General features: G+C 39.1%; 2 protein-coding genes across 3 annotated transcripts in view; one reads left to right on the forward strand and one right to left on the reverse strand.

Moving 5' to 3' along the window:
- Positions 1–11,843, reverse strand: part of jazf1b (JAZF zinc finger 1b) — a 29,870-nt gene extending 18,027 nt beyond the window's left edge. Inside the window, exon 1 of the mRNA XM_067402215.1 lies at positions 11,629–11,843. Within this exon, the coding sequence (XP_067258316.1) occupies positions 11,629–11,743 (115 nt within the window). The 5' untranslated portion in view covers positions 11,744–11,843. The remainder of the gene's footprint in view (positions 1–11,628) is intronic.
- Positions 11,844–24,191: 12,348 nt separating this feature from the next.
- The window catches only part of creb5b (cAMP responsive element binding protein 5b), an 88,411-nt gene continuing 86,347 nt past the window's right edge, over positions 24,192–26,255 (forward strand). For both annotated transcript variants that reach the window (XM_067393129.1, XM_067393132.1), the window contains exon 1: positions 24,192–24,283. The gene's annotated coding sequence lies outside the window, so the exon portion shown is untranslated. The remainder of the gene's footprint in view (positions 24,284–26,255) is intronic.

Here is a 26,255-nt window from a genome sequence, read left to right on the forward strand (position 1 = left end):
GCTGGTTCTGGAATTTTTTTTTTTCATTAATTTTCCCCATAGGAATTTTTTTTTTAAAGTCTTAGAAAAAGAGTTATAAGCCATGAACCAAGCCAATCAGCTAAGCAAATTTTGATTTTAAGCAATTTTTTTTTTTTTTTTTTTAATTTGACAAATAGACAGTTACAAACCTGTGTACTTCACGGTTTTTGTAAGGGAAAGAACTACAGTCCCATGAAGCATTGCAATAAGCATAATTGAATTAAAAATTATGGAGGAATATATTTACAAATGTTGATTATATGTATAAAAACAATACATTTAAATTTATAGCAATATATATGTATATATACACAAACGAACCTTTCAGCATTTAGAGAGCGTAGGAGATAGACTCAATTATGTCATTGCTTCATGGGAGTGGGCGGAGCTTAAAGCTGTATTTTGGAGCGTGTTGCTATTGGCCCTCTCCCAAATAGCGCCCTAAACACTGCCGGTCTTCCTACGAGTCCGCACTTTTGTTATGTAACACTGCTTTGACTGTTGGGAACAAGTCTGCTGTGGGGCTCGCTTTAGTGCAGGCTCAGCAAAAGTGCACATCGAGGGCGCATATTGACCGCAAAGGTGGGTGCTCACGAGCACCGTTCTGAAACCTGACAAATGGGACACCCTATGGTCTCTTGGAATTAACGGACACGCAGCAGCCATAAAGTCCACAAGGCCAAAATTGCATATGAAGTGTACCATTTGGGAAAGGACCATTTTCAACTGTCTGATTGGTGTAATTTTTGTACAGCATTATGGGTAATGTAGCTCACAGAAGGTTTGTCTTTAAAGGTTTATAAGTTATTGTTCAAAATCAATTTCCTTATGGAGAAAATGAATCAAGTTTTTACTTCCGGAAACAAACTGTTGTACTCTATATCAAACCACAACCATTCAAACATCCAATCAATTTCCGATTAACAAATTCACACAAATTAGCCACCAATTCACCAAAATGTAAAACAAATTGCCATTAGATTGTGTTTTGTAATGCATGAATCACAGCGCAGCACCGACGATGGTATTATATGGGCCAGTGTGGGGTTGGTTTCGGTCAACCATCTGAACGCCAGCGTTCTTGAAGAGCAGGTAGGATGTAGGTGTGTCGTTCTGTGTCGGTTCATTGTTTAAAGCTTTCAGCTCGGCCTGCACCTCAGCTAAAGTGTTTCATTAGCATTGATTTAACTACTGTGAGAAAGACCCCACAACTTTCTGCCATACACACACACACGCACAGATCATTAGGCACGGTGCTGTTCCTATGCCAAGAAAAAGGAGTTTTGTATGTGTGCATATGACCCGTGCAGGGGAAAAGCCCCAGAAGAGGAGAAACAAGAAGAGCTGCATATAGTCACACACACATGGATCAATCCGAACACACACTCCGTAAATCACACATAGGATTGCCAAGGTTCCTTAGGGCCTGAAGTCACTAAGGGGCCCCAGAGCTGATGCCTACCAGGACCCCATTACAGGGAGAGGTGGTCCACAAGTACACAAACAGGTGGTCTACCATGGTGGTCTCTCTTTCACACACACATACACACATTATTTCACTACTGCTCAAGGCCAGAAACACTTTCAGAAGTTGAATAGATCAACAGACAGTTATAGGCAATTGGTTCAACCAATTAGGCTAACGATTATCTGCATCATCTGATAATCTCAAATTGTCTTAGTTTCCACTTGTATGAATTTTAAAATCAACTGAACCTTGTTCACAGATGAGCATCTGCTTTCAATAGTGATTAAAAGGGATAGTTCACCAAACCTGTGTGACTTACTTTCTTCTGTGGATCAAGCAAGAAGATATTTTGAAGAATGATTGTACACCATTTTGGTTACCATTGACTTCTATTGTACTGGACGTAAAAAAAACAAAAACAAAAAAAAACCAAACATATTTTTAATTCCCTGAAGAAAGAATGTCAAACAGGTTTGGAACAACAGGAAAGGAAATTATGACAGAATATTCATTTAATCCCTTTAAATGTACACAATATTGGTGAATACTTATGATTTACACATCTCATTTGTCATCATGAAGTTATATTACATATATATCTGCATTACATAAATTGGCCCTTGGTCACCCTGCTCTCTCGATATCGGTATACTGGATATTAAAAAACATATCTGTCAACAAATAGCTACATATTACCAGCAATAATATTATCTGAGTTTTGAGTTTATAAGGTTTGAATATGACAAGCAGTGTAATTTATTGATAATAACCTGATAATTATTTACATGTTATGCTTGATAACAGAAAATAGTTGTGATTTAGGCATCACAACTTCATCATTTACAGTAGTAAAGTTTAATATTTGCTAAAAATTACATTAAAAATTTTTTTTTTAAATTAGTGTTTTAAAAATTAACTTTAAGTGAGCATTTGGCGACAGCAAAGGTAATCTAAATGTAAAAAATAATATGAAAAAAGTAAAAAAAAATCCCCAATATCAGTAGATAAATTATAAGGTACCAATATATCTTGTATACGTAATGTGATTTAATTTTATTTAAAGTGAAAACACATGTGAGATTCACACTCTTGCCACTATTTTCAGAAACTCTTGGCATTCATTGTATAATTATGTGAATGTGTGTTTGTGTAATCTTGCACCGGCTGCATTTTTCGGGCCAGCTGGAGACCTTGGCTGTGTCCAAAATCGCCCCCTATACCCTTAAATAGTGCACTATTTGAGGGGACAGCCATTTATAGTGGTGTCAAACCATAGTGGACATTATCGAGTGCGCTCATTCAATCCCACAATGCACCACAATAACGAGTGTACAACCGATGTCTGCTCAACGGCTAGAGAATACCCATAATACACTGTGACGGTCGCACCGAATGAATTCCCATGTCTGACCAAAAAATGGCGCCTTCATTTTCCAAACCAACGTGGCTACAGCGTAATATCATAAAGATAATTAATTATTAAATTGTTTAATTAAGGTTACATATTTTCCATGATAGAGTTCAAGATAAATCTTTTCATTACTACTGGAGCTGCCAGTTCCAAATGATTATTAAACAGCACAAACTATCCAATCAAACTAACCGAATTCACTCACTCTTCCAAGAGAACTATATTAGTGTAGTAATGCAGAAAATAGTGAATGAGGGTATATGGGGTGATTTCGGACACAGCCAAAGCCATTAAAGTATTCTCCACGCTCTCACTCCTTTTCCCACCCACAATCCTTTTTTTTTTACCCTACGAGACACATTAGGAGAAAAAACTCCACCTACTTTTTATTCCTCAAAGCATTATAGGAAACCATGTTGTCAATATTGTGATCTATTTATAACAGGCAGAGTGGTTGCATCCTATGTGACTAAGAGAGGACGATTATTACCTTTAAAAAAACGCGGAAAGATAAATCATGGTGGATTACATCAGCAGAAAAACTCGGTTGCGGCTGCGTAACCTGTTGTCATTCAGAAGATACAATATTTAGCTGCTCCTGTGTGCATGGGTGGTCTTATACATGTGAAGATCACAACACACATCCAAAACACACAGACACACACGTTCTAAATCAGCGGCAGCCCCCTGCCACGGTTAATCCAGGTAAAATCAGCTCTTCCTGTCATTAGCTGGCCTGTGCTGGGTTTGGATGGAGGGCTGGGAGGGAACAGGGGGTGTTGGTTTGAGGTAATTAGGTTCACCAGGTGCAGCTCTGGGGGCACCAGTCACCGCTGCTCAAATTTATTATTTCCGTTGAGATTTTTTTTTTTTTTTTTTTCTAAGGCCATTCCAGGAGCCCTCAGTGTAGTGACGCTCAGAGAGGTTCATTGTTCAGAGGCCTGCAGATCACCCCTGTAGAGCTGACATCTTGAAAGCAGAAGACCTCTCATTTTTTTGTAGTTTTACTTGAATGAATAAAATAATAGAAGAAAAACACTGGACCTCTGTCCAACAAGGTGACATTTTTACTGTGATTAAGTCAGAGTATGTTAAAAAATAGCTTCAGCATATGGTGTAAACTGTATTTTTTATGATAGTCTCCGATCAACAGGAGGATTTAAGCTAGCTAAACACTATAGTCGCAATCAAAATAAATCTGAGCACTGTTACCCATTCAACTTCCTAAATCATCTCAACGTCATATTAACACTTTTAATGTGAAACCCTCGGAGGCAACGGCCTGCCAGTTTTAAATTCACATTTTTAAGAGCTGGAAGTCGAAAAAGAACCACATTAATTGTCACATCCAGCGAGAGTCTCGGAGGGATCCTTTCAAGGACACGTTGCTTACAGAACCCACACACACAAGTACGAACAGTAAAAGGTTTAGGCACACCCCTACTTCTCTTTCCCCATATTTACATCGTTGCCTTCGTAACATATAACAATCAAACCCTAGAGAGCACGGTAACTAACCACAAACTAGAATTTGCTTGAAGACGAGGGAAAATTCGAAGGTGATAAAATATTACAACCTTAAAACTTCACAAGCTCATTTGCTGTTAGCAATGAGGCCTATCGGCAACATTTCTCCAACCGACCTCGCAAATCTCCTCTGATAGCGTGCCATCGCCCCCTAATGGACACAAGAGCACCTTTCAATGAACCCACCTCACCCGTTAGAATGTGAGCTTTGTTTAGCCGGGTGTTAATTAAAGCAGAGAATGTTTTTAGCAGCAGGTCCCCAGATGAAAAGGAAGAGAGGCCAAAATCCACCATCCCACTTTGTAATTAGCCTCGCTCCAGGCCTATGTGAGGCCATGCCAGATTTCACACCTCGCCAGGAGCAGGGCTGTGGGTGAGGGAGGGGTTTCATGGGACACTAATTGCCTCATTACTGCGCAATAAGTCACTTTAGCCACACTCTCCTTCAACTAACACCCCGGACACATGCGAGACGTGCGATCAGAGAGCAGAAGAGGTATTAAAACAAGCTCAGCTCAGGTCAGCTGCCTGGAGTTGATCAACCTCCATCTCATCCGATCAGAGAATGGGGCACCACGGTGTGTTGACACATTTAGTTTAGATGTAAACATGATGGTCCTGAGGGCAATTTAACTTAGCACATAAATCCTTCAGTGAAAATAATCTAAACAAAGGCAGGCAGGCTAAGGCTATCAGTTTTCAGAACGACAGGTTTAAGAGTGCTGAGTGGAACGGCAATGTTTTTCTAGGTCACTTTATATTGTTAGAGCGGTGCTCTTTTGTGTTGCCATTTTGTGTCTTTATAAAACAAGCCTTCGCTCAAACATTCAGCCACAGCAATACCACGGCAAACACAAAAATGCAAATCAACCACAGTGGAATTTAAAGGTGCATGCAGTTTTAAAGGTCGCATAGGTTTTCTGTAAAATCCGTTTTTTCCTACATGAGGCAGGTCGCCCACTCATGGAAGCCGCCATGTTGACATAACATGACCGACCGTGTTATGCAATTGACAGACTTTCTACTACTAATAATAATAGCACTATATGACGTAAATATAATTTTGCTTTCAGACTAGCAAACCAAATGATATAACAATAAACACCATATACTTATTAAAGATGCTGCAGTGGTGCCACAGTAACGTCCAACAGAACATCCAGATTTAATCAGAACAGATTGAATCCAAGTATGTCCATGGAGAAAACATGGACAAAAAGTAACTTAAACAAAACAAAAACAAAGAACTTTGCTCTGAAACAGCATAATTAAACAAAGTGAATGCATCCAGGCCAGTAGGTGTCAGTATAAAGTCCAAAACTGCTGACATTATTATAACAAATAAGAGATAGATGTACTTAGGCTGCGTTTAACTCCACTTTTAGACATAAGTTGTGTCTCATTTCGAAGGCTGTGTCCTCCGGAGGTCACATTTGAAGGCTACGTACGTCATCGAGGCAGTCTCTTTTAAGAAAATAACCGTTAGATTTCAAAGTAAGAAAGAAATTACAGTATTTTACACCTCACGAGGAATAACAGTTACTAACAGTAAAGTTAATAACAGTTATTACAGTTACTTTTCTGAAATAAGACATCCTTGATGACATATGCGGCCTTTAAATGCGACCTCTGGAGCACACAGTCTCCGAAATGAGACACAGCTATAGAGTACCTCAGAGATGATGTGTTTTTGTAGGCAAAACCTGGAATCGAGTTAGCATATTAGTACTTTCAGTTCTCTCGTCCTAAGGTCTATGAGTTTTTGCTAAATCGCCTGAAATAAGGTCTGTGGTTAACAAAGCCTCTAAATACATTCACGTTTTGATCTATGACACAAAACACACCAGTTATAACCCGCTTGTGATTTTTTAAACCTTTATTGTGTCTTAAAAACGGCGGTTGCTAACAAGTTGCTAAAAGGGACTACTTCCTTTGGCGGGGACTTTAGACGTCATCATGACAAATAGGACATTTGGACAGCATTTCTCATGAAAAAGTAGATAAGTATTCATACACAGCGCAGATCATAATCAGCGAGCATGTTTTTAAATAAAGTTGTTTTTTAAATAAAGCTTGAGGAAGCTTAGTGGTAGTGACGTTGATCCGCGACCATGGTGTGCTGTAGTCCGTTTATAGCCTACTGTTAGCTTTTTTTTGCGATTTGTTTTTGCGAAGTCTATGGGAAAAAATGCATAGGCTTTCAATCAAGGGAACCTCAGGTATAGATTACCTCAGGGATGATGCATTTTTGTAGGCAAAACCTGGAAGCGAGTTAGCATTTTAGGGCTTCCGTTGATCCGCGACCATGGTGGGCTGTAGTCCGTTTATAGCCTACTGTTAGCTTTTTATATCTGACGACTTTATTTAGGCTTCAAATTGTATAAATGTTGTGTTAACTTGTAAAGATTATCTTGATAGACAAAACGTGTAAGTGTCATAACCCTTTGTTAAACACAGAGCTTATTTTCTGCGATTTTCCAAAAGTCTATAGGAAAAATGCATAGGCTTTCAACCGAGGGAACCCGTGCGTGGCTAACTTCCGGGTTGGCCTACAAAAACGCGTCATCCCTGAGATACTCTATACACTTGTAAAATTCCCTAAGCACTTCCCCTTGGAGGAATCACCACTTCAACTTCGTAATGTGGGCGAAGGGAAGTTTATATGGACCCTTGCTCTCTCGATTTTGACCAAGGGACAAAGTCTACTCAATATGTACATTTCAGGCAGATCCATATACCACAATGCAACACGATTGTGACGTCACAGCAGATCATGCTTAATTTACCCCCACCCCCAAAAACTTTTGAGTATGATATCGGAGTTATTTTGACATTTAACTGCATAATACTTGTAGCTACCTTGCTGACTGCTTTTTACAGAGTTATAGTTTATTGTATGGTTATCATTTTCGTTTGTGTAATTTTTTATATTTTCTCCAACAGCCCAAGCATACATACAGGCCTACAGGATGGTGTGTATAACAAATTCATAAGGACATCATAAGGATATAATAAATTCATAAGTGGACATTTGTGCAAATGTAAGCAATGACATATATCCGTGTGAATGAGATGGAGGGAAATTAGCGAGGGCGTAAAAAAAATGACTTAAAATCAGCCTTACTGAGTGCACCTTTAAACTTGCTTTACCATAATTTTAAATTCAGACCTGCTCATTAATCTTTCCCTGTCCACATACATATTGAGTGGAGGTTCAGCACATCTGATATTTTTAGCAATTAAAATTTTGCAGATTTCACTTAATATAATAATGTCATGAATTTATTTATTTTTGGCTTTTTGCCTTTATTATGATAGGACAGTAAGCAGACAAGAAGCAAAGTTGGACAGAGAGGGAAATGTCCGCAAGCCAGGACTTGAACTCGGGTCGCCCAAAGCGCAACGGCTATCAGCGGTGACTGCATGTTCCAAATATTAGATCCTTCAGATTTTATTTTCCAAATTTGAACAGAACACTTTATCATACAGCAAGGCTTTGGCAATCATCACCCAACACATGCATTATTTTGCAGACACTTTCATTTTAAAAATTACAGAATTTCAATATACACTATTTCTGATTAACGTCTATCTGATAACATTTAAAAAAACTTGTATACAAAATAATCTTGCTTAAATGTACTTAACATATGGTTAATTCTGCTAAAATGCAAAGTATTAATGTTAACGTTAACACTGACATTGGGCCGCTCATAGCCGCTTCTCAGCTACTATACTTAGTAATGGCCCTGCTAGATAAAACTTCAGATTAAGCAGCATGACTGATGGTTTGTGTGGACCGTAACATTCATTGGGCCTTGTAGAGGAATAAAAAATATTGCATAGCAGTGTATATAAATCGTGCAATGAACTGGGTCAACTGCAGATGATTTTTAAGATTATATATACAGGACTTAGTATGCAAAATGTTCCCTGACTATATCTTCTGTACAATCTTTATGACCTACTTGCATGTAAAATATCTAATTTGAAAACAAGCCTTCAGCATCTGACACTTCAAACTACAGGAAGGCCTAGTTCAGATCTGACCAAAAACTACATGTAACAATCATTTATAACATTAAAGCTCACATTTGGGATGCATCGTTATTTAAATTCTATACTATTTTAACTCTATACTAATTTATATAAATAAATTAGAATATATTAATGATAAAAATATACATATAATTAGTAATAAAAATTAATAAAATAATTTTAAAAATGCATGAAAAAAGGAAATAATATACAAAAATGGACTGATACTGATAAATTAAAATAATCTCTAATATCTTGCTGTAACATACTGGTACTGATATATTATGTACAATTACAATTCTGAAAATACTTCTGGCTAAATTTAAAGTCCTTTTTTTCTCTATAGTGATGTATATCCAAGTAAAACGTCTTCTCAAACAAGAACAAATTTTGGGCGGGTCTTGATTTTGTCTATGGGAAAATGATTGGATGGATGTGGTTTGCTACTGCTGTGATGTCATGTGAGTGACAAGTTGTCCCGCCCTCGCATCTCTAACCGCGTCATCAGAGAAGAGATGTTGTTATGAGAGGGAGGGGATGATGTGCACAGATAAATCTTTTATAATAAATACTGCAATATTCCATAAAAAATAATCAATTTTCTTTGTTAGCCAGAACACTAAACTTTCAAAGAGTGATGCATACATGGCAAAATTCATTCAGCGTCAGAGTCTCTGAGCTGCAGAGTGTGTTTTGAGTGTGTATAGATGGCAGAAAGCACCTCAGGCTAAAACGGTTGACTGGACTGATGATTTCCACCAGTTCTCAAATCTGAATTCCCTCTCACAGACCAGCTGACCTAACAGGGAACATCAGTCAGCAGGGAAGGGGATGGGGGGGTGAGGGTGGGGGCTGGCTTTGTCTCTAGAAATCAGGTTTCTCCTTACAAATTCTCTCCATACGGGCTCCTGCCAGAGTCTATTGGACAGGTAGTTCAACGGTGTTAAATTACAGCAGCAGAGTCCAGATCCAGCCCCCTTGACTGAGACATTCATCAGCACTATACAAAATATTACAAAAAATGAAAGAGATATCACGAGAGCATATGGATTATGACAGATAGGTACCCTTTTTCAGTTGTGCTCAAAGCAAACCAGCATTCCATTTCATGCTATGCTTACATTTTTGCACTTCACTTAGAGGCCCTCAGTCATTTTATGTTTGCTTTCGCTCTATTTCTGTGTATCTAACAGCCCAGAAAACAAGCGAGCACTGTTGATTTTGTGTAAAACCTTAATAACCCATTTCATTTATCACACATTTACAAGCACACATCTATACCGTTATTTCTGCATTAAGATAGCCATAACACTATAGTGATTCAGCAAGGCAATACAGGCCATAAAAGGGGCTTGAACCTATACATCTGTTCTACTGGATAAGAGTTCTGGGATTCAAAGGGATTCCTGACCACAGTGCAACCCCTGAATGACAACAAATCAGACCCTGATAGGCTGCAGGGCAACCTTATGATCTAGATCTGCACTTGTAAATAATAAAACCCACTATAAAGAGGGGTAAAACGTGCCTTAATGTAACCACCTGTGCTTCCGTTCCGGCATGGGACCAGAACTCAGTCAGCAGTAATACAGTATTTGTTTGGATATGCCATGGTTGGTTTATGATACAACACAGGACATTATAGAAGCCCATTTCTGGCTTGAGTAAAATAAATAAATAAAAAGGTAGCCTACTTCATTAGTTTTAATTCACTTTATTAATTTCTTTATCAACTACTGTTAAAAAAAAATATATTTCAAATAAATGCTGTTCCTTCAAATCTTCTGTACATCACAGAACCCTGCAAAAAATGTATTGTGGTTTCCACAAAAATATCTTTGATAATAATAAGAAATGTTTCATGAGCACCAAATCAGCATATGATTTCTGAATGATCATGTGACACTGAAGACTGGAGTAATTATGCTGAAAATTCATCACTTCACGGGAATAAATGGCATTTTAAAATATATTACAATGGAAAACTGTTATTATGAAACTGTAATAATATTTCACAATATTGCTATTTTTCAAATAAATGCAGTTTCAAAAGCATTAAAAATATCTTACTGACCCCAAACATTTGAACGGTAGTGTAACTCATAATTTGCAACATTAACTACAAATTTATTTCTCATATTATGTCACAAATTTGGGAGTTTTTATCTCACGGTTTATTGCAATTGTGACTTTATTTCTTGTAATTCTGACTATTTTTATAAGTATGACTTTATATTTCATAATTGCTACTCTTACAATGTGATTATTACATTATTTAGATTATGTTTCTCATAATTACAACATTATGTCTCATACTTTCAACCCTATATCTCACAGTTGTGGCATTATATTTCATAATTAAGACTTTATTTCACATAATTATGACTTTTTATCTTACAATGCGACTTATTTTAACCTTAAAAGCACAATTACTTTAATTTTATACTCTAAGAAAATGTGTGATACTGATGAGATAGCACTGAAATGTAAGCCATTATAGTGTTATATTTCATACAGGACATCGTAATACACCATTAATACACAAATGTGCATGATTCAATACGTTAACACCTACTTGCATAGTCAGCTGATGCTCTTATGTCACTGCTTTGTATTTTGTGCTGTGCATATGGTGCCTATTAATGCATTTGTATGTCCATCCTGATCACTGCACATCATTATTATGACGCATAATGATCATGACTACCCACACGTACCCGATACCTTTAGCCATATTAAGGAAGCTCTTATGGTGCGTTAGATAACACGTATTTGATCCCTTCTGAGGAACTTTAATCCGCATTATCCATGCATTTAGTGTTTATGAGCTGCTCTAAGCGGATGAGATGGATATACATCTCAGCAGCAGCTCCGTGTCTGGGGGCCTTTGCAAATAGCATTCCCACTGCAATACAACGGCTTGTGTTTACATGTTAAGATCATGTACTACTTCGAAGGTGCTTAACGAACCCCAAACGAGTTCAGAACTTGTGCTATTGATACCTAAACCGTCACGAAATCGAGCAAAACGCAGTGAAGTCCCATCGCTTCACCACACCTAGCAACAGCGACGCAGGAAGTGAGTGTGATTGTGGTGCGCGCGAGCCGGCCATTGCTGCGCGCGCTGCAGCGGCACAGATTCTATTTCCGCGAGCGCACTTACCGATGTGATTATCCTCGATGTGCACGATGAGCTCGGCCAGCGACTCGAAGTGCAGTCCGCAGCCCCCGAACTGGCAAATGTTGGAGAAGAAGGAGGCGGCGGCGATGCCTGTCATGGTCTTTGCTACATTGAAGAGCAGTAGAACGGGGCGAGCGGAAAGGGGATCGCACGCACGCACGCACTCGCACTCGCACGCACAGTCACAGGCAGGCAGACAGCGGCAGCAGCTGGAGCAGCGCAGGACGAGAGCGCGCGACGCAGCAGGAGAGAGAGGAGGGTCCACCGACACACGTCATACCTGTTGATATGAAATACCGCACTAGTCCTGCTCCTTACGACATTGTGCGTGTCTTTATTTGTGATACTGCACTTGGGGGTGCTATTTAAAATCTTTAAGAAAGGACACTTCAAAATATGTCAAAATATCAAATATTATTAAATAAAGATCTAAAGACTTTCCATAGACATAATGATTTTTATACTGTACAAACTGTATTCTATCCCAAAACCCTAAACCCATCACAGAAAACTTTCTGCATTTTTAAATTTTCAAAAAATAAATAAATATATATATATATATATATATATATATATATATATATATATATATATATATATATATATATATATATATATATATATATATATCATTCAGTATTATTTATAAGCCGTTTTCCTCATAGGGATGAAAAGAAATTCCTCACAAGGTCAAAGATTTCTGGTATTGCCATCATTCTGGCGACATGTTGTTACCAGGACCACACACACACACACACACACACACACACACACACACACACACACACACACACACACAAACACACACATTGGATAATCATTGCAGTGATTGTTATGTTTCTCTCTAACATGTTATATGTTTGGCAACAGTTCTTTTAACCCTTGATGAAGTGTGTAGCGTTTCATTTCCTAAACAACCATGTATTAAGACACATGGCCATATTCCAGGATGACAATGTCAAGATTGATCATGTTCAAATTGTGAATGAATGGTGAATTGGCACCTCTCAGTCCTTAAATTCACTGAAAGTCTTTGGGATGTGCTGAAAGAGACTTAACAGAGTGCTCACCTCTTGCATTAACAATACAAGATCTTGACAAAAAAAGTATGCACCTCTTGTTGGAAATAGATGTTTTGATGTTTTTCCATGAAGAGGTGCATCAATTTTTGGTTCAGATTCTTCAGATATCAGGCATAACATTATGACCACCTTCCTAATATTGTGTTGGTCCCCCTTTTGCTGCAAAAAACAGCCCTGACCCGTCAAGGCATGGACTCCACTAGACCCCTGAAGGTGTGCTGTGGTATCTGGCACTAAGGGTGCGTTCACACTTGTCATGTTTGGTTCGATTAAAAGAAACCCTGGTGCGATTGCTCGGTTAGTGCGGTTCATTTGAACATATGTGAACGCTGCCATCCGAACCCTGGTGCGCACCAAACAAGCGGACCGAGACCGCTGAAAAGATGGGTCTCGGTCCACTTCCAAACGAACTCTTGTGCGGTTTGAATGATATATGAACGCAACACGGACCAAAGACATGTAACCGAACCAAAAACAGGAAGACGAGAACCTAAAAAGGACAGAATCCTCACGCATGTCGGTTTTTCTCGTCATAGACGCGAGTTTGCCCATGACAGGCATCAGACACGCGTCTCCATGCAGCAGATCATTTGTGTGTGTGTGACGAATGGATTCCTGCCGCTATTTTGACTACTTTACACATTTTATAAGTGTCATGATCATGAGTTGCTGTCTATTTATACTCTGTTGTTTCTGCCTTTGTTTGTGGTTCGTTGTTATTGTTACATGCACTTTGTGACTCTGGCTTTCTTTTGTGGACTGTTTCTGTGGAGTTTGACCGTTGCCTCTCTGATTATGCCTTTGGATTTACCAATAAATGATGCTTGGATCTTAACACCTTGTCTGTGTGCATTCCGTGACAGAACAAACCACCACTGCAAGATCCAGCAGCATGAGGGTTCTTCCGCCAGCCACGGGCAGGGACCGTGTGGCTTTGCTGGGGGCGGTGAGGGCCTTGCGACAGGGAGAAGAGGGGGTAGGGTGTTTTGCCCGGTATTTCTGGACAATGGCGGTGGGGCTAAGATACAATGATGAGGCTCTTAAGGACTTGTTTAATGGGTGTCTAAGGGACCCTCTGTCTCAATGGGAGATGGAGGGGCTTTGGGTCCTGGACTTTGTTGGCTATCTCTCCCATAGAGTCCACTGAGCAACACCTGCTCAGCCAGAAGGCGCTCCAGCCCATGAGTCCGCTTCAGAGCTCGCTCCAGCCTGTGAATCCGCTCCAGAGTCTACAAGGGAGGTGGGCGCTGAGTCTCCGCTTCCCACACGTAAAAAGAGGAAGAGGAGGAGGAAGGCTTCCATCCCTCAAGATCTGGAGGCCCCCCCAGAGTCCGCTCCAGCCAGTGAGTCAGCTCCAGAGTCCGCTCCAGCCAGTGAGTCAGCTCCAGAGTCCGCTCCAGCCAGTGAGTCAGCTCCAGAGCCCGCTCCAGCCAGTGAGTCCGCTCCAGAGGTTGTTCTCTGTTCCCAAGCGCCCTGCCCTGCCGGCGCCAACTATGCGCCTTGCCCTGCTGGCGCCAACTAAGCGCCTTGCTCTGCTGGCGCAGCCTGAGCAGCCTGCCATCGTCCCAGAGCAGCCCGAGTAGCCAGCTGTCGTCCCAGAGCAGCCTGCTGTCGTCCCAGAGCAGCCCCAGCCTGAGCCCGCTGCCATCCCAGAGCAGCCCCAGCCTAAGCCTGCTGCTGTCACCGAGCTGTCCGCTCTCCCTGATATGGTCACGGAGCACCCTTGGCCAGCCCTGCCGCCACCCAGGCCGCCAGCCCTGCTGCCGCCTTGGCCGTTTGAACCGTTGAAACCTGCCTGGTCAGTTCCTCCAGTGCCGCCATGGCAATCAGCCAGGACTCCTGACCTGCTGGAACCCGCCTAGTCAGTTCCTGGCCTTCAGTCAGGGGCTCTGGTCCTGGCCCACAGTCCCTCCCCCTGGTCCTCCTCCAGTCCACCTCCCTCCTGAGAGTTGTGTTTTTTTTTTTTTTGTCTCATGGAGCGTCTGGTAGCCGTTCCGTAGGGAGGGGGTACTGTCATGATCATGAGTTGGAGTGCCCTGTTTAGCCACCAGAGGGCGCTCCAACATGGACTATTTTTCACTTTAGACTACATCACCCATAATTCACCTCCTGGACTCATCCTCGTTTCACTGCACTCAGCTGTTTTGTGTTTGTTCATTAGTGTCTTTCTATTTATACTCTGTTGTTTCTGCCTTTGTTTGTGGTTCGTTGTTTTTGTTACATGCACTTTGTGGCTCTGGCTTTCTTTTGTGGACTGTTTCTGTGGAGTTTGACCGTTGCCTCTCTGATTATGCTTTTGGATTTACCAATAAATGATGCTTGGATCTTAACACCTTGTCTGTGTGCATTCCGTGACAATCAGCTCTTCACGAGTTCCGAGCTGACCAAAATACCATCACATGCAGGCTACGCACCGCTACGCACACACAACGAGCACATTTACCTCAGCACACAGCATTGTTTTGGATGTTCGGTAAGTTCCGTCTCAAAATAGGCAATACATCATAAAATCCGACCAATCGCGTTGTGAATGTATCCCATAAGGTTTGGTATCTTTTGGTTCGGTGATAAAACTGCCAATCAGAACGCTAACCGGACCAGGACTAAATATTTTTTTCTTCTTCTTTAGTCCGGACCAAATGAACCAAACGAATCGAACTACAAGTGTGAATGCACCCTAAGATGTTAGCAGCAGATCCTTTAAGGCTGCGTTCACACTTGTCCTGGTCCGATTCGTTCAGATTGGCAATTTTATCACCGAACCAAAAGATACCGAACCTTAAGGCATAGGGATACATTCACAACCTGACTGGTCTGATTTTATGACATAGGCCTATTGCCTATTTTGAGACGGAACTTCCCGAACATCCAAAACAATGCTGTGTGCTGAGGTAAATGTGCTCGTTGTGTGTGCGTAGCGGTGTGTAGCCTGCATGTGATGGTATTTTGGCCAACTGGGAACTCGTGAAGAGCTTATAAAATGAGTAAAGTAGTCAAAACAGCGACGGTAATCCATCCGTCTCACACACACACACACACAAATGATCTGCTGCATGGATACGCGCGTCTGATGCCTGTCATGGGCAAACTCGCGACTATGACAAGAAAAACCGACATGCGTGAGGATTCTGTCCTTTTTAGGGTCTCGTCTTCCCGTTTTTGGTTTGTTTATATGTCTTTGTTCCGTGTTGCGTTCATATATCATTCGAACCGCACCAGAGTTCGTTTGGAAGCGGACCGAGACCCATCTTTTCAGCGGTCCTGCTGATGGCAGGACCCAAGGTTTCCCAGCAGAACATTACCCAAAGCATCACACTGCCTCCGCCGGCTTGCTTTCTTCCCATAGTGCATCCTGGTGCCATGTGTTCCCCAGGTAAGCGACGCACACACACCTGGACATCCACGTGATGTAAAAGAAAACGTGATTCATCAGACCAGGCCAACTTTTTCCATTGCTCAGGGGTCTAGTTCTGATGCTCACATGCCCGCTGTTGGTGCTTTCAGCAGTGGACAGAGGTCAGCATGGGCACCCTGACTGGTCTGTGTCTATGCAGCCCCATTCGCAAAACAAACTGTGATGCACTGTGTATTCTGACACCTTTCTATCAGAACCAGCATTAACTTCTTGAGCAATATGAGCAACAGTAGCTCATCTGTTGGATCGGACCACATGGGCCAGCCTTCGCTCCCCACGTGCTTCAAAGAGCCTTGTGATCCTGTCGCCGGTTCACCACTGTTCCTTCCTTGGACCACTTTCGATCGATACTGACCACTGCAGACCGGGAACACCCCACAAGAGCTGCAGTTTTAGAGATGCTCTGATCCAGTCGTCTAGCCATCACAATTTGGCCCTTGTCAACCTCGCTCAAATCCTTATGTTTGCCCATTTTTCCTGCTTCTAACACATCAACTTTGAGGACAAAATGTTCACTTGCTGCCTAATATATCCCACCCACTAACAGGTGCCGTGATGAAGAGATAATCAGTGTTATTCTCTTCACCTGTCAGTGATCATAATGTTATGCTTGATCGGTATATATTTACACTTTATGAAAAAAAAAAAAAAAAAAAAATCAAAGAGAAACAATCAAAAAAAAAAAAAAAAGCTGAAATATATAATTTAAATCTATAATTGTTCTTTTTATTATAGTAGATTATTAATTCACTATAGAAATGTTCTATTGCTATACAGAAAAGTTCCTCAATTTAACCTGAATTTAAAAATTGCTATTATTCGTAATGTAGTAGGCCTATATGTACTTTTCTTCATTACCCATCATCTTTACATGATTTAATTTTTATAGATGGTTTGACAATGTGGAGGTTAAAAACACACAAAACTGACTTAGTTTGCTTTTAAATACAAAAAACTCTCTATATAACACTTTCTATAAAGGAACTGTAAATAACGGTTCATATGAAGTCAAATGCAGTGCAGTAGAAATCCACATGATGGCAGTGTGAAATTACAAACGGAACTGTTCATTTCTACAGCTACGACAGTTCTGATCCTTATTATAACTAAGCAAAACAACCGATAAATAAACATTGTAGAACCACTGTTCCATGACCAAAGAACATTGTAGTCCCATAGCACTTTTTTTTGTAAAATAAAATAAACTTACAATCTTATGTTAAATAAGATTGTAGTTGAATTCTGCTTCCAAATCTTTTGTTTGTTTGTTTCATTTAAAAATCTACATTCAAAACATATATTTAATATCAATATTTGTATGAATTTGAGCTTCTGTAGGCCTATATTATCATAAAGCTCCCAAATAGGTTTCATCACTGTTGGTTTGTATAATCAAGCTTCTCATTTCTAATAATTCCCCCATTTGGCATGTCTGCATGATGTGCGCATACAGTAGGATTATGTTCAATGTCCTATACATTTAGCTACATATAAATGAACTTCTTGAAGCAGAAAGGCCATAAATGGCCGTGTGGTCACTCAGATGACTCGATCACTATGGTGTTTCTCCTTCAATAATAGAGAGCCTCAGTGGTGTGGACTACATTATGGCTGTTTTCTTTCCTCTTACTCGCGTTCACATCCATGTGCTTCATCCCTCTCTCCCCGCTCTCTCGCCGCCTCTGTTTTTCCATGATTTCCTGTTCACGTTTGTTGGCAGAAGTTGTTGGTGCTGGTGTTGTGCCCGGTACTGTGTAATGGGGAGCTTGTTGGGTTGGGCCCCATTTACTCACCACAGCAGAGCGAAGCATGGGCAGCTGTGCACCCTGATAGGTCTGCTTTTTCCAGCAGCGCTGGAGCTCGCTATGGGACATGTCTGTGAAAGCATTACATCATTGACTCACTCTGTTTTGAGGCTCTCCAGAGCTCACGGCCTTTAATTTTGCTTTCAATTCTGCAAATAGTCAAATTTGATTGGATGGTCAGTCGTCAACCTCAGTCTTTGCGATGGCTGAGGAGATTCAGATTATTTTGCTCAAGGCCACATTTGTGGGGAAAAGTTGAATCTCCGAAACAATTTTTTTTTCTTTTTTTTCTCATTTAATGTATCGTGTTTTTTCAAAAATGAAAATAATGTAATTTATTACATGCCGTTCCACACCTGTAAGACCTTTGTTAATCTTCGGAACGCAAATTAAGATATTTTAGTTGAAATCCGATGGCTCAGTGAGGCCTCCATAGCCAGCAATGAAATTTCCTCTCTCAAGATCCATTAATATACTAAAAACATATTTAAATCGGCTGTGAGTACAGTGGTTCAATATTAATATTATAAAGCGATGAGAATATTTTTGGTGCAGGAAAAAAACTAAATAACGACTTATATAGTGATGGCTGATTTCAAAAAGCTGCTTCATTAAGCTTTGGAGCGTTATGAATCTTTTGTGTCGAATCATGATTCGGATCACGCGTCAAACCGCCAAACTGCTGAAATCACGTGACTTTGGCGCACCGGACCGCTTCCTGAAGCAGTGTTTTGAAATCGACCATCACTAAATAAGTCGTTATTTTGTTTTTTTGGCGCACAAAAACTATTCTCGTCGCTTTATAATATTAATATTGAACCACTGTACTCACATGAACTGATTTAGATGTGTTTTTATATTAATGGATCTTGAGAGAGGAAGTGTCATATGCAGGCCTCACTGAGCCATCGGATTTCAACAAATTTCTTAATTTGTGTTCCGAAGATTATGGAAAGTCCTATGGGTGTGGAACGGCATGAGGGTGAGTAATAAATGACATTATTTTCATTTTTGGGTGAACTAACCCTTTAACCGGAAGTAGATGTCCTAACATTTCTAATGGTGCAAATATTTTATTCAAAAAATTATGTTTTTTTTTAGTTTAACCCTATAAAGCCTATACAGTATTTGTCTAAAAGTTGTCTTTTTAAATGTTATCTAAACTGTTCCATTTCAAAAAAAGAACTGAAAACGTATAAAAAGAGTCACGATTGACTATTCATCTTAATTTATGTCTGTTCTCTCCACCTTATTGTCTTAAATCTGGTTTAAGACCACACAAATAGAAGCTATTCTGTGATGACTGATAGGGTAAAGACACTGCCCTTGAATATTTTGGTATTTCTAAGGTCCACAAAGTGTAATTCAGTCTCCTAATGTTACCAAACACAAACCCCCAGACCTCATTAAGGAAGTAAATGACATAATGTTCAGACACAACTATTACAAATACTGGCCTTCCCTCATTGGCAACGGGAAATACAGACCTCAGACGCACATGGCATCATGCCCTCACCACTGCAGTCATACTGTATAAAATACTCAGAAATGCTGTCGTTCATTATGTAATTTCTACATTGTTCCACTTCAAACAGTTCCAGTGCACTTTTTGTTGGTGGTGGAATAGTATTATAATGCACTGTGTGGTTTATAAACGCTTGAGTGTGGTGCAGTGGTAGGCCTAAAGCATGAAATCTCAATATATGAATAGAATAATTCCTAACGCTGGCTCAAAATTGACCAGTGTGAAACCCAGAATGAACTGGGATTAATCTTTTTTTTGTGAAAAACCTCTGAAGATTCAGAATCTATAGATGTCCTTTTATAGTGCCGGCAGAATACAGTGCAATTTCATCCTGACATCACTTCCTCTGACATTAGAATCAAGCGCAGGGCATCTTTCCATATCAAATAATGAGTTTCTTTCTAAAATTGTTCTCCTGTGGTAGTCCACCACTTTGAGCAAAACAATGAGCTTTAAAAGCTGTATATACTTCAACATTTCCATCCCTGCAGGCACTTGAAGTCATGGAGATGATTCAACAGAGAGAAGCTGGAACATTCCGTCAAGATCATACTCTATGCTCTATATCTAATGATCATTCTTCAATTATTCAAACCTTTAAAATGCTGCTTAAACAAATCTGAATTAAGAATTCAACCATGTATGTTTTTCTTTGTGGTGCATATGATTTTTAGTTGCGTTCATGGGAATGTAAAATACATCTTGAATTATGATATAATACTGGATTCAAGCAACTATCAAAATCAGATACAGTTCTGGCTCTTACGATACATCTGGTTATATGTCACGGTCAGCCACACACACACACACACACACACACACACACTGCTCGGCTGCATCTCAATGGCTTTGTTTTGACTCACTAAATCCTGAACAAACTCCTTGTATTCTGTAAATATAAACAAAATAATTATTTCTTTTTAATTTTGAGTTCTTGCCCAACAAGACCTCCATTATGTGATGACATTTGATATTGATCTCTTTTGTTGAATGCAGTGTTGATCATTGTGTGCTATTGGAATTATATAAATATGTGGATCCATTTAGAATACAACAAACAAACAAACAAACAAACAAACACACACACACACACACACACACACAATTAACAGGCAAAAGCCCCTTGTATAAATATGTGGATCCATTTAGAATACAACAAACAAACAAACAAACAAACAAACACACACACACACACACACACACACACACACACACACACACACAAACACACACACACACACACACACACACACACACACACACACACACACACACACACACACACACACACACACACACACACAATTAACAGGCAAAAGCCCCTTGTATAAATATGTGGATTCATTTACAATGCAACAAACAAACAAACAAACAAATAAACAAACACAAACAAATAACAGGCAAAGCCCCTTGTATAAATATGTGGATTCATTTACAATGCAACAAACAAACAAACAAACAAATAAACAAACACAAACAAATAACAGGCAAAGCCCCTTGTATAAATATGTGGATTCATTTACAGTGCAACAAACAAACAAACAACAGGCAAAACTCCTTTTATAAATATGTGGATCCATTTACAATGCAAAAAACAAACAAACAAACAAACAAACAAATAACAGGCAAAACCCCTTGTATAAATATGTGGATCCAGTTAAAATAATGCAATTGAATGAATGAATGAATGAATGAATAGTTTTACATGACATACATAAAACTGATAGACAGGAACTATAGAGGCCATGTCTTTGTAAGTGTCTGTGAATCACCTGCACTGATGTTCTCCCTAACCATTCCAAGCTTATGAATGCAATTCAGCGGTTCTGGGACATGTTTATAATCAAAGGCAAATCTAGTTAAGTTCAAGGTGAGTTTAAGTCAAAGGGCTGATTAAACACATGATCTCTCGATTGTGTTTGTTAACAATGAACCTCATCTTTGGATGAGTCTTCTGTCTCATGTGAATCAACACTCTAATGTCAAATTGCAATCAGGTTTCAGCTGTTCTCAAGTTGCGGTTCCTGGGATCGGACATCTTAAGTGCAAATTTGTTATCATTCAGGAAAATTGAGTGTAATCTGCCATAATAACTGATTGTATGGCACATGAAGGATAAGGCTTGTGTATACAATTTTAAAATGACTTTGGGAAAAGGTAAAACAGCTGACAATGTACACTACTGGTCAAAAGTTTGGAATGATTAAATTTTTTTTATTTATTTATTTTTTGCAAGAAGATTTGCATATACTCATCAAATATTTATTTAAACAAAAATACAATAAAATGGCAATATTGTAAACTATTATTACAATTTAAAATGACTATTTCTATATGAATATATTTTAAAATATAATCCTGTGATGGCAAAGCTGCATTTTCAGCAGCCATTTCTTCAGTCTTCAGTATTGAAAACATGCATTATTAAATCATAATAATATTTCACAATATTACTGCTTTTAACTGAATTTTTGATCAAATAAATCTAGCCTTGGTGAGCATATTTCTTCAAAAGCATTAAAACAATCTTAATTATTCCAAACTTTTGACTGGTAGTGTAAATCAAATGTTCAATTTGAGAAGAAAAAAATCGAACCCAATTAGACCTGACATTAAAATGACACTTTTCACCTCTTCCTAAATTCAGCTCTGCAAGACGTTTGGGGACAGACTAACCTGCCATGCATTAGAGATAAAATCCTTTAAAGTGTGGGGTCAGTGACCCATCACTGACTGTGCACTTATGCCACTTACTGCACCGCTCTCCCACGGGATGATGTCTGGATCGCTGGGAGAAATATATAGACCATAAAGGAACAAAAACTGTCATAAAGCTTTGATTAAGGCCCAGGTTAAAAGACACAGGCAAGCGAAACGGCTGAGTTATGACGGCAGTTGAGGCTAGCGTTATTGTTCCCGTGACAGAGCTCTTAGCACTGGTGGCTCATAGTAAACAGCTCCTTTCCAAGGAGCAGACAGTCATTAATCGCCGAAGCAATCCCAGACTCCTCCAGTGTACCCCTGGCATCAGAAATCACACTGCCGCCACCAGTACGTTCACTAAAGCTTGAAAGGTTGTGACTCTGTCTACTCTCAGCTGCATGTGACTCTTTTTATTTTTACCCTATTATGGCTGACGTGTCAGTTTAACAGATGAACCTCATGACCGTTTACTTTGCTATACTGTCTTTTGCAGGTAAAAATATACTCATAAAATGACAATATATTGGATTAATAGTTCTAGAACATGCAGTTTTAATAGCTCTATTACTTTTTTTAATGTTGTATACAGAGGATTTGGGCTCATTAGTCAGTAATAATGTTTCTGAAAGTCATGCCATCTATGGGAATTGTTTTATGAGGTAATTTCGTGTCAAATCATATGATGTGAATTGTACAAAGATGTGAAATGAAGGTTCTCCTCTAACCCCACCCCAACCCTAAAACCTGTCGTTGAGGCGTAAGCAGATCTTACGAAAACATGAATGATCAGAAGAATTCATACAAATAGCCATCAGTTTGCCAAAACCTAAATACACTGTAAAAAGAATTGTTGTTTTAACTTAAAAAATTAAGTTTCCTGGTTGCCTTAAAATTTTGAGTTCGCTGAAATTAAAAATTTGAGTTAATACAATAAAGGCGACTGATTTAATCAACAGAAACTCAAAATATTATGTTATCTAAACCACATTAATTATCTAAGTTGATTTGACAAAAGAAAAAATGTTGTGAAAATTATTTTTTACAGTGTAGTTACACATAGCCATGAGCTGTGTAGCAATTGTTGTTTTTGCCTTTTTTTTAAGTCCATGCTTAATTTTATACATATGTTCTATTTGTCAACATTTGACTGTACACTTTGTGAATTCTTTAATAGCATTTAATACATTTTAATAAATGTACATATAGGCCTATATTTTGTAATACCTGTTCACAGAGAGAATTAATAGAAAGTAGGCCTACTGAATGTCTCAGAAATAAACAAAGGTATTAGTTTGTTTGTCCCTTGATGCCACCTGCATCGCATTACGTCTGCCTGGCAATTATCTGCAGACAAAGGAGTCAGAGCTTTGATTCTGTAACACCATCTTCTAAATTCAACACTTGCAGGCAGACATAATCCAGCCAATAATTTATTTACCCATGACACTTTCATTATTTAGTAAGCACAGAGGCACAGGCAAGATGTGTACAATTAACAGACCTGGATAACTGAGCTGAGACGTTTGGTGTCTTTAGTGCCATATCTCTTCTGTCAAAAGCAGGTCAATCAAATCATTTAATAACGTCATGAGTATAGTCATCAGCTTTATATAATGCTTAACCTGTTAGTCGTTCATAATATGTATTTTAAAAGTAGATAAACTAATGATATTTTAAACATTTTTCATTAGTGTTTAATTGTATCTATATAACAATTTACCTAAACTTTATTTAGTTGTTTAATTGTCAATAATTGAAAAACATTAGGCTATAGAATGAATTTGTATCTCATGATCATAGCTTTTTTCAATAACAGCAGTTTATGATTCTGACTCACTGCTGCGAACAACAACAACAACAACAACTTGAAGTCAGACAGATGTTGGTGTTGCCGTCCGGCCGCCACACCCACTGGTCCTGACCCCGCCCCGCCTGCCCCTCTCGCCCCGCCTCTACGAGGGACCGCAATGATTTAGAAGTTCAGGAATCCCACGTGACGTCACCAAAGGGTGATGTAATGCTTCTCTAAATAGATCGTATTGTAATCTTTCCTCAGTCCAACGTGGTTCCTTCAGAAAGTGTGCTGCATCTTCTCCAGACTTCTGCGGTGAGTTGTTTGAGTTGTTTTTCATGCCGATACATCCATTCCTTCGCATTCACATGCACTTGCCGAGTCGGTGCCATTGAAATAGTCATTCTCTTGAGCCCGAAGAAGTGACAAGTTGTTAGAGATTCACATTAACAGATTTCAAGTACTTTTACAGACTCTGTCTGTACGCGTGAAGTCGTTCATGTTTCATGCAGAAAAGTAAACACACTGAATATGATTGATTATTTTCGGATCTCCAGGGATTGTTTGCATGTAACAGCTTTGCGCGCTGTCTTTGCTTTGAACGGCCAAATTGCGCGTTAAGGCATCGTGTCGCATTAAATAACTAGCTTAATCTTGATTCTGGTCTCAAACTTGAGTCGTTGTATTTTGCAAAACTTTACGCGGAGTCGGTAGTTGTTAGTTTGCGCGCATGAAGCTGTCAAACACGATGTGTTTCAACAGTTTTTACTTGTGCGTGCATGTGTTTGTATGTGCATGTGTGTGGCAAGCTGTTTTAACACTTATTCCGCTAACTAATTTTTATGTTACTAATTATTTCTAATTAGCCTAACAGTAAGTAATCTAGCTGTGCCTAGTATATTTTTCAATTTCACTAGTAACTTATTCATTGATAGCTACTTTTAGTGTTGGTAACTATTCAAATAGTATCTGTTCCAGTTTTTCTGGTATCTGTAATTGAATAGACATTCATTATACACTAGTTTCATTTTGTTTTTGTAAGTATAAAAAGTAGTCATTCAGACTATGCTTTAGCGAACATGAGTAAAAATACAGTTCTTAACAGTAAGATAAGAAATGTTACTTGTAACAATAGTCATAAATAGGTACTTTGTACTAATAAATAAGTACTAGTAATACTGGAATATATAGTAGGAGTAGCTATTGTTAGAATCGTTCTAGTTTACTTACAGTAAAATTAGAATATGTACCGGCAACAATTGGAATACTCAGTAGTCTGAAGTGAATAGTTGATACTTGAACCAGATCCGAATAGAATCCAGTGGGAAAACAATGCAATTTGTTTCCAGTAACAATGGGATAGTTATTCAAATAAGCAATGAATATGTACTTGTGAATAACTGAAAAAAGATTTTTGTCGCTATTGGATTACTTGCAAGTGGAAAGAAGAACTAATAACAAAAAATATTAGTTGTTTTAAATGAATAAGTGTTAAAATGGCCTGCCACAGCGTCCTTTCGCGCTGTGACACAAGTGTTCTGCATTGTTCCTTTGAAGCGGTCCGTCCGCGAGAATTAGTTTGTAGCGTTGAACCTGTTTTGTTTCATTCATCAACACGCAGAAACTGTCTAAAAACTATACTGCACCTCTATTTATTTTCCCGTTTCGACAAGAGCTCTCGCGACTGTCAGAGGGTTCCCAGTCCGCTCTTTTATAAAGGTTGACTTAACGCGTACACGCATGTATGAATCTTTGCACTGAATCGCACGTTTTTATTTTGTAACACTGTAACAAGAAAGCAATGTATCGACGCATGACGTCATAATGCAGGCCAGTCAGACTTTGATTAACTGTCCAGATATTGAGGGTTTGAGCGGTTTGTGCTGACGAGGCAAACTCTCTTCTAAAAGCCTAAATGCTTAAAAGATTTGAATCCACTGACACGTTTGTCTGGGTTCTTTTCTTTGCAACACAAATAAATGTGTTTGAAAGAAAGTACTGCAAACAATTGTATATTAGAAGTATATTAATAAGCATATATTTGCAAATCGACTTCATACAGGGAGGAAAATTAAAATATGAATTCTATCACATTGTCTAGATTGGAGATTTAACAAGTTCACCTAAAAATGTAAAGTCTGCTTCATTTACAAACCTGTATTAGTTTCTATGGAGCACGAAAAGCACCAGTCATTTTCAGTGTATGGGAAAAAAAAATCAATGAAAGTAAAGGGGAACTGAGGCTGTCAGTCCTTAGCTTTCGGTTTGTGTTCCACAAAAGAAAGAT

Source organism: Chanodichthys erythropterus, chromosome 2 (assembly GCF_024489055.1).
Source record: "Chanodichthys erythropterus isolate Z2021 chromosome 2, ASM2448905v1, whole genome shotgun sequence".
NCBI lineage: Eukaryota > Metazoa > Chordata > Actinopteri > Cypriniformes > Xenocyprididae > Chanodichthys > Chanodichthys erythropterus.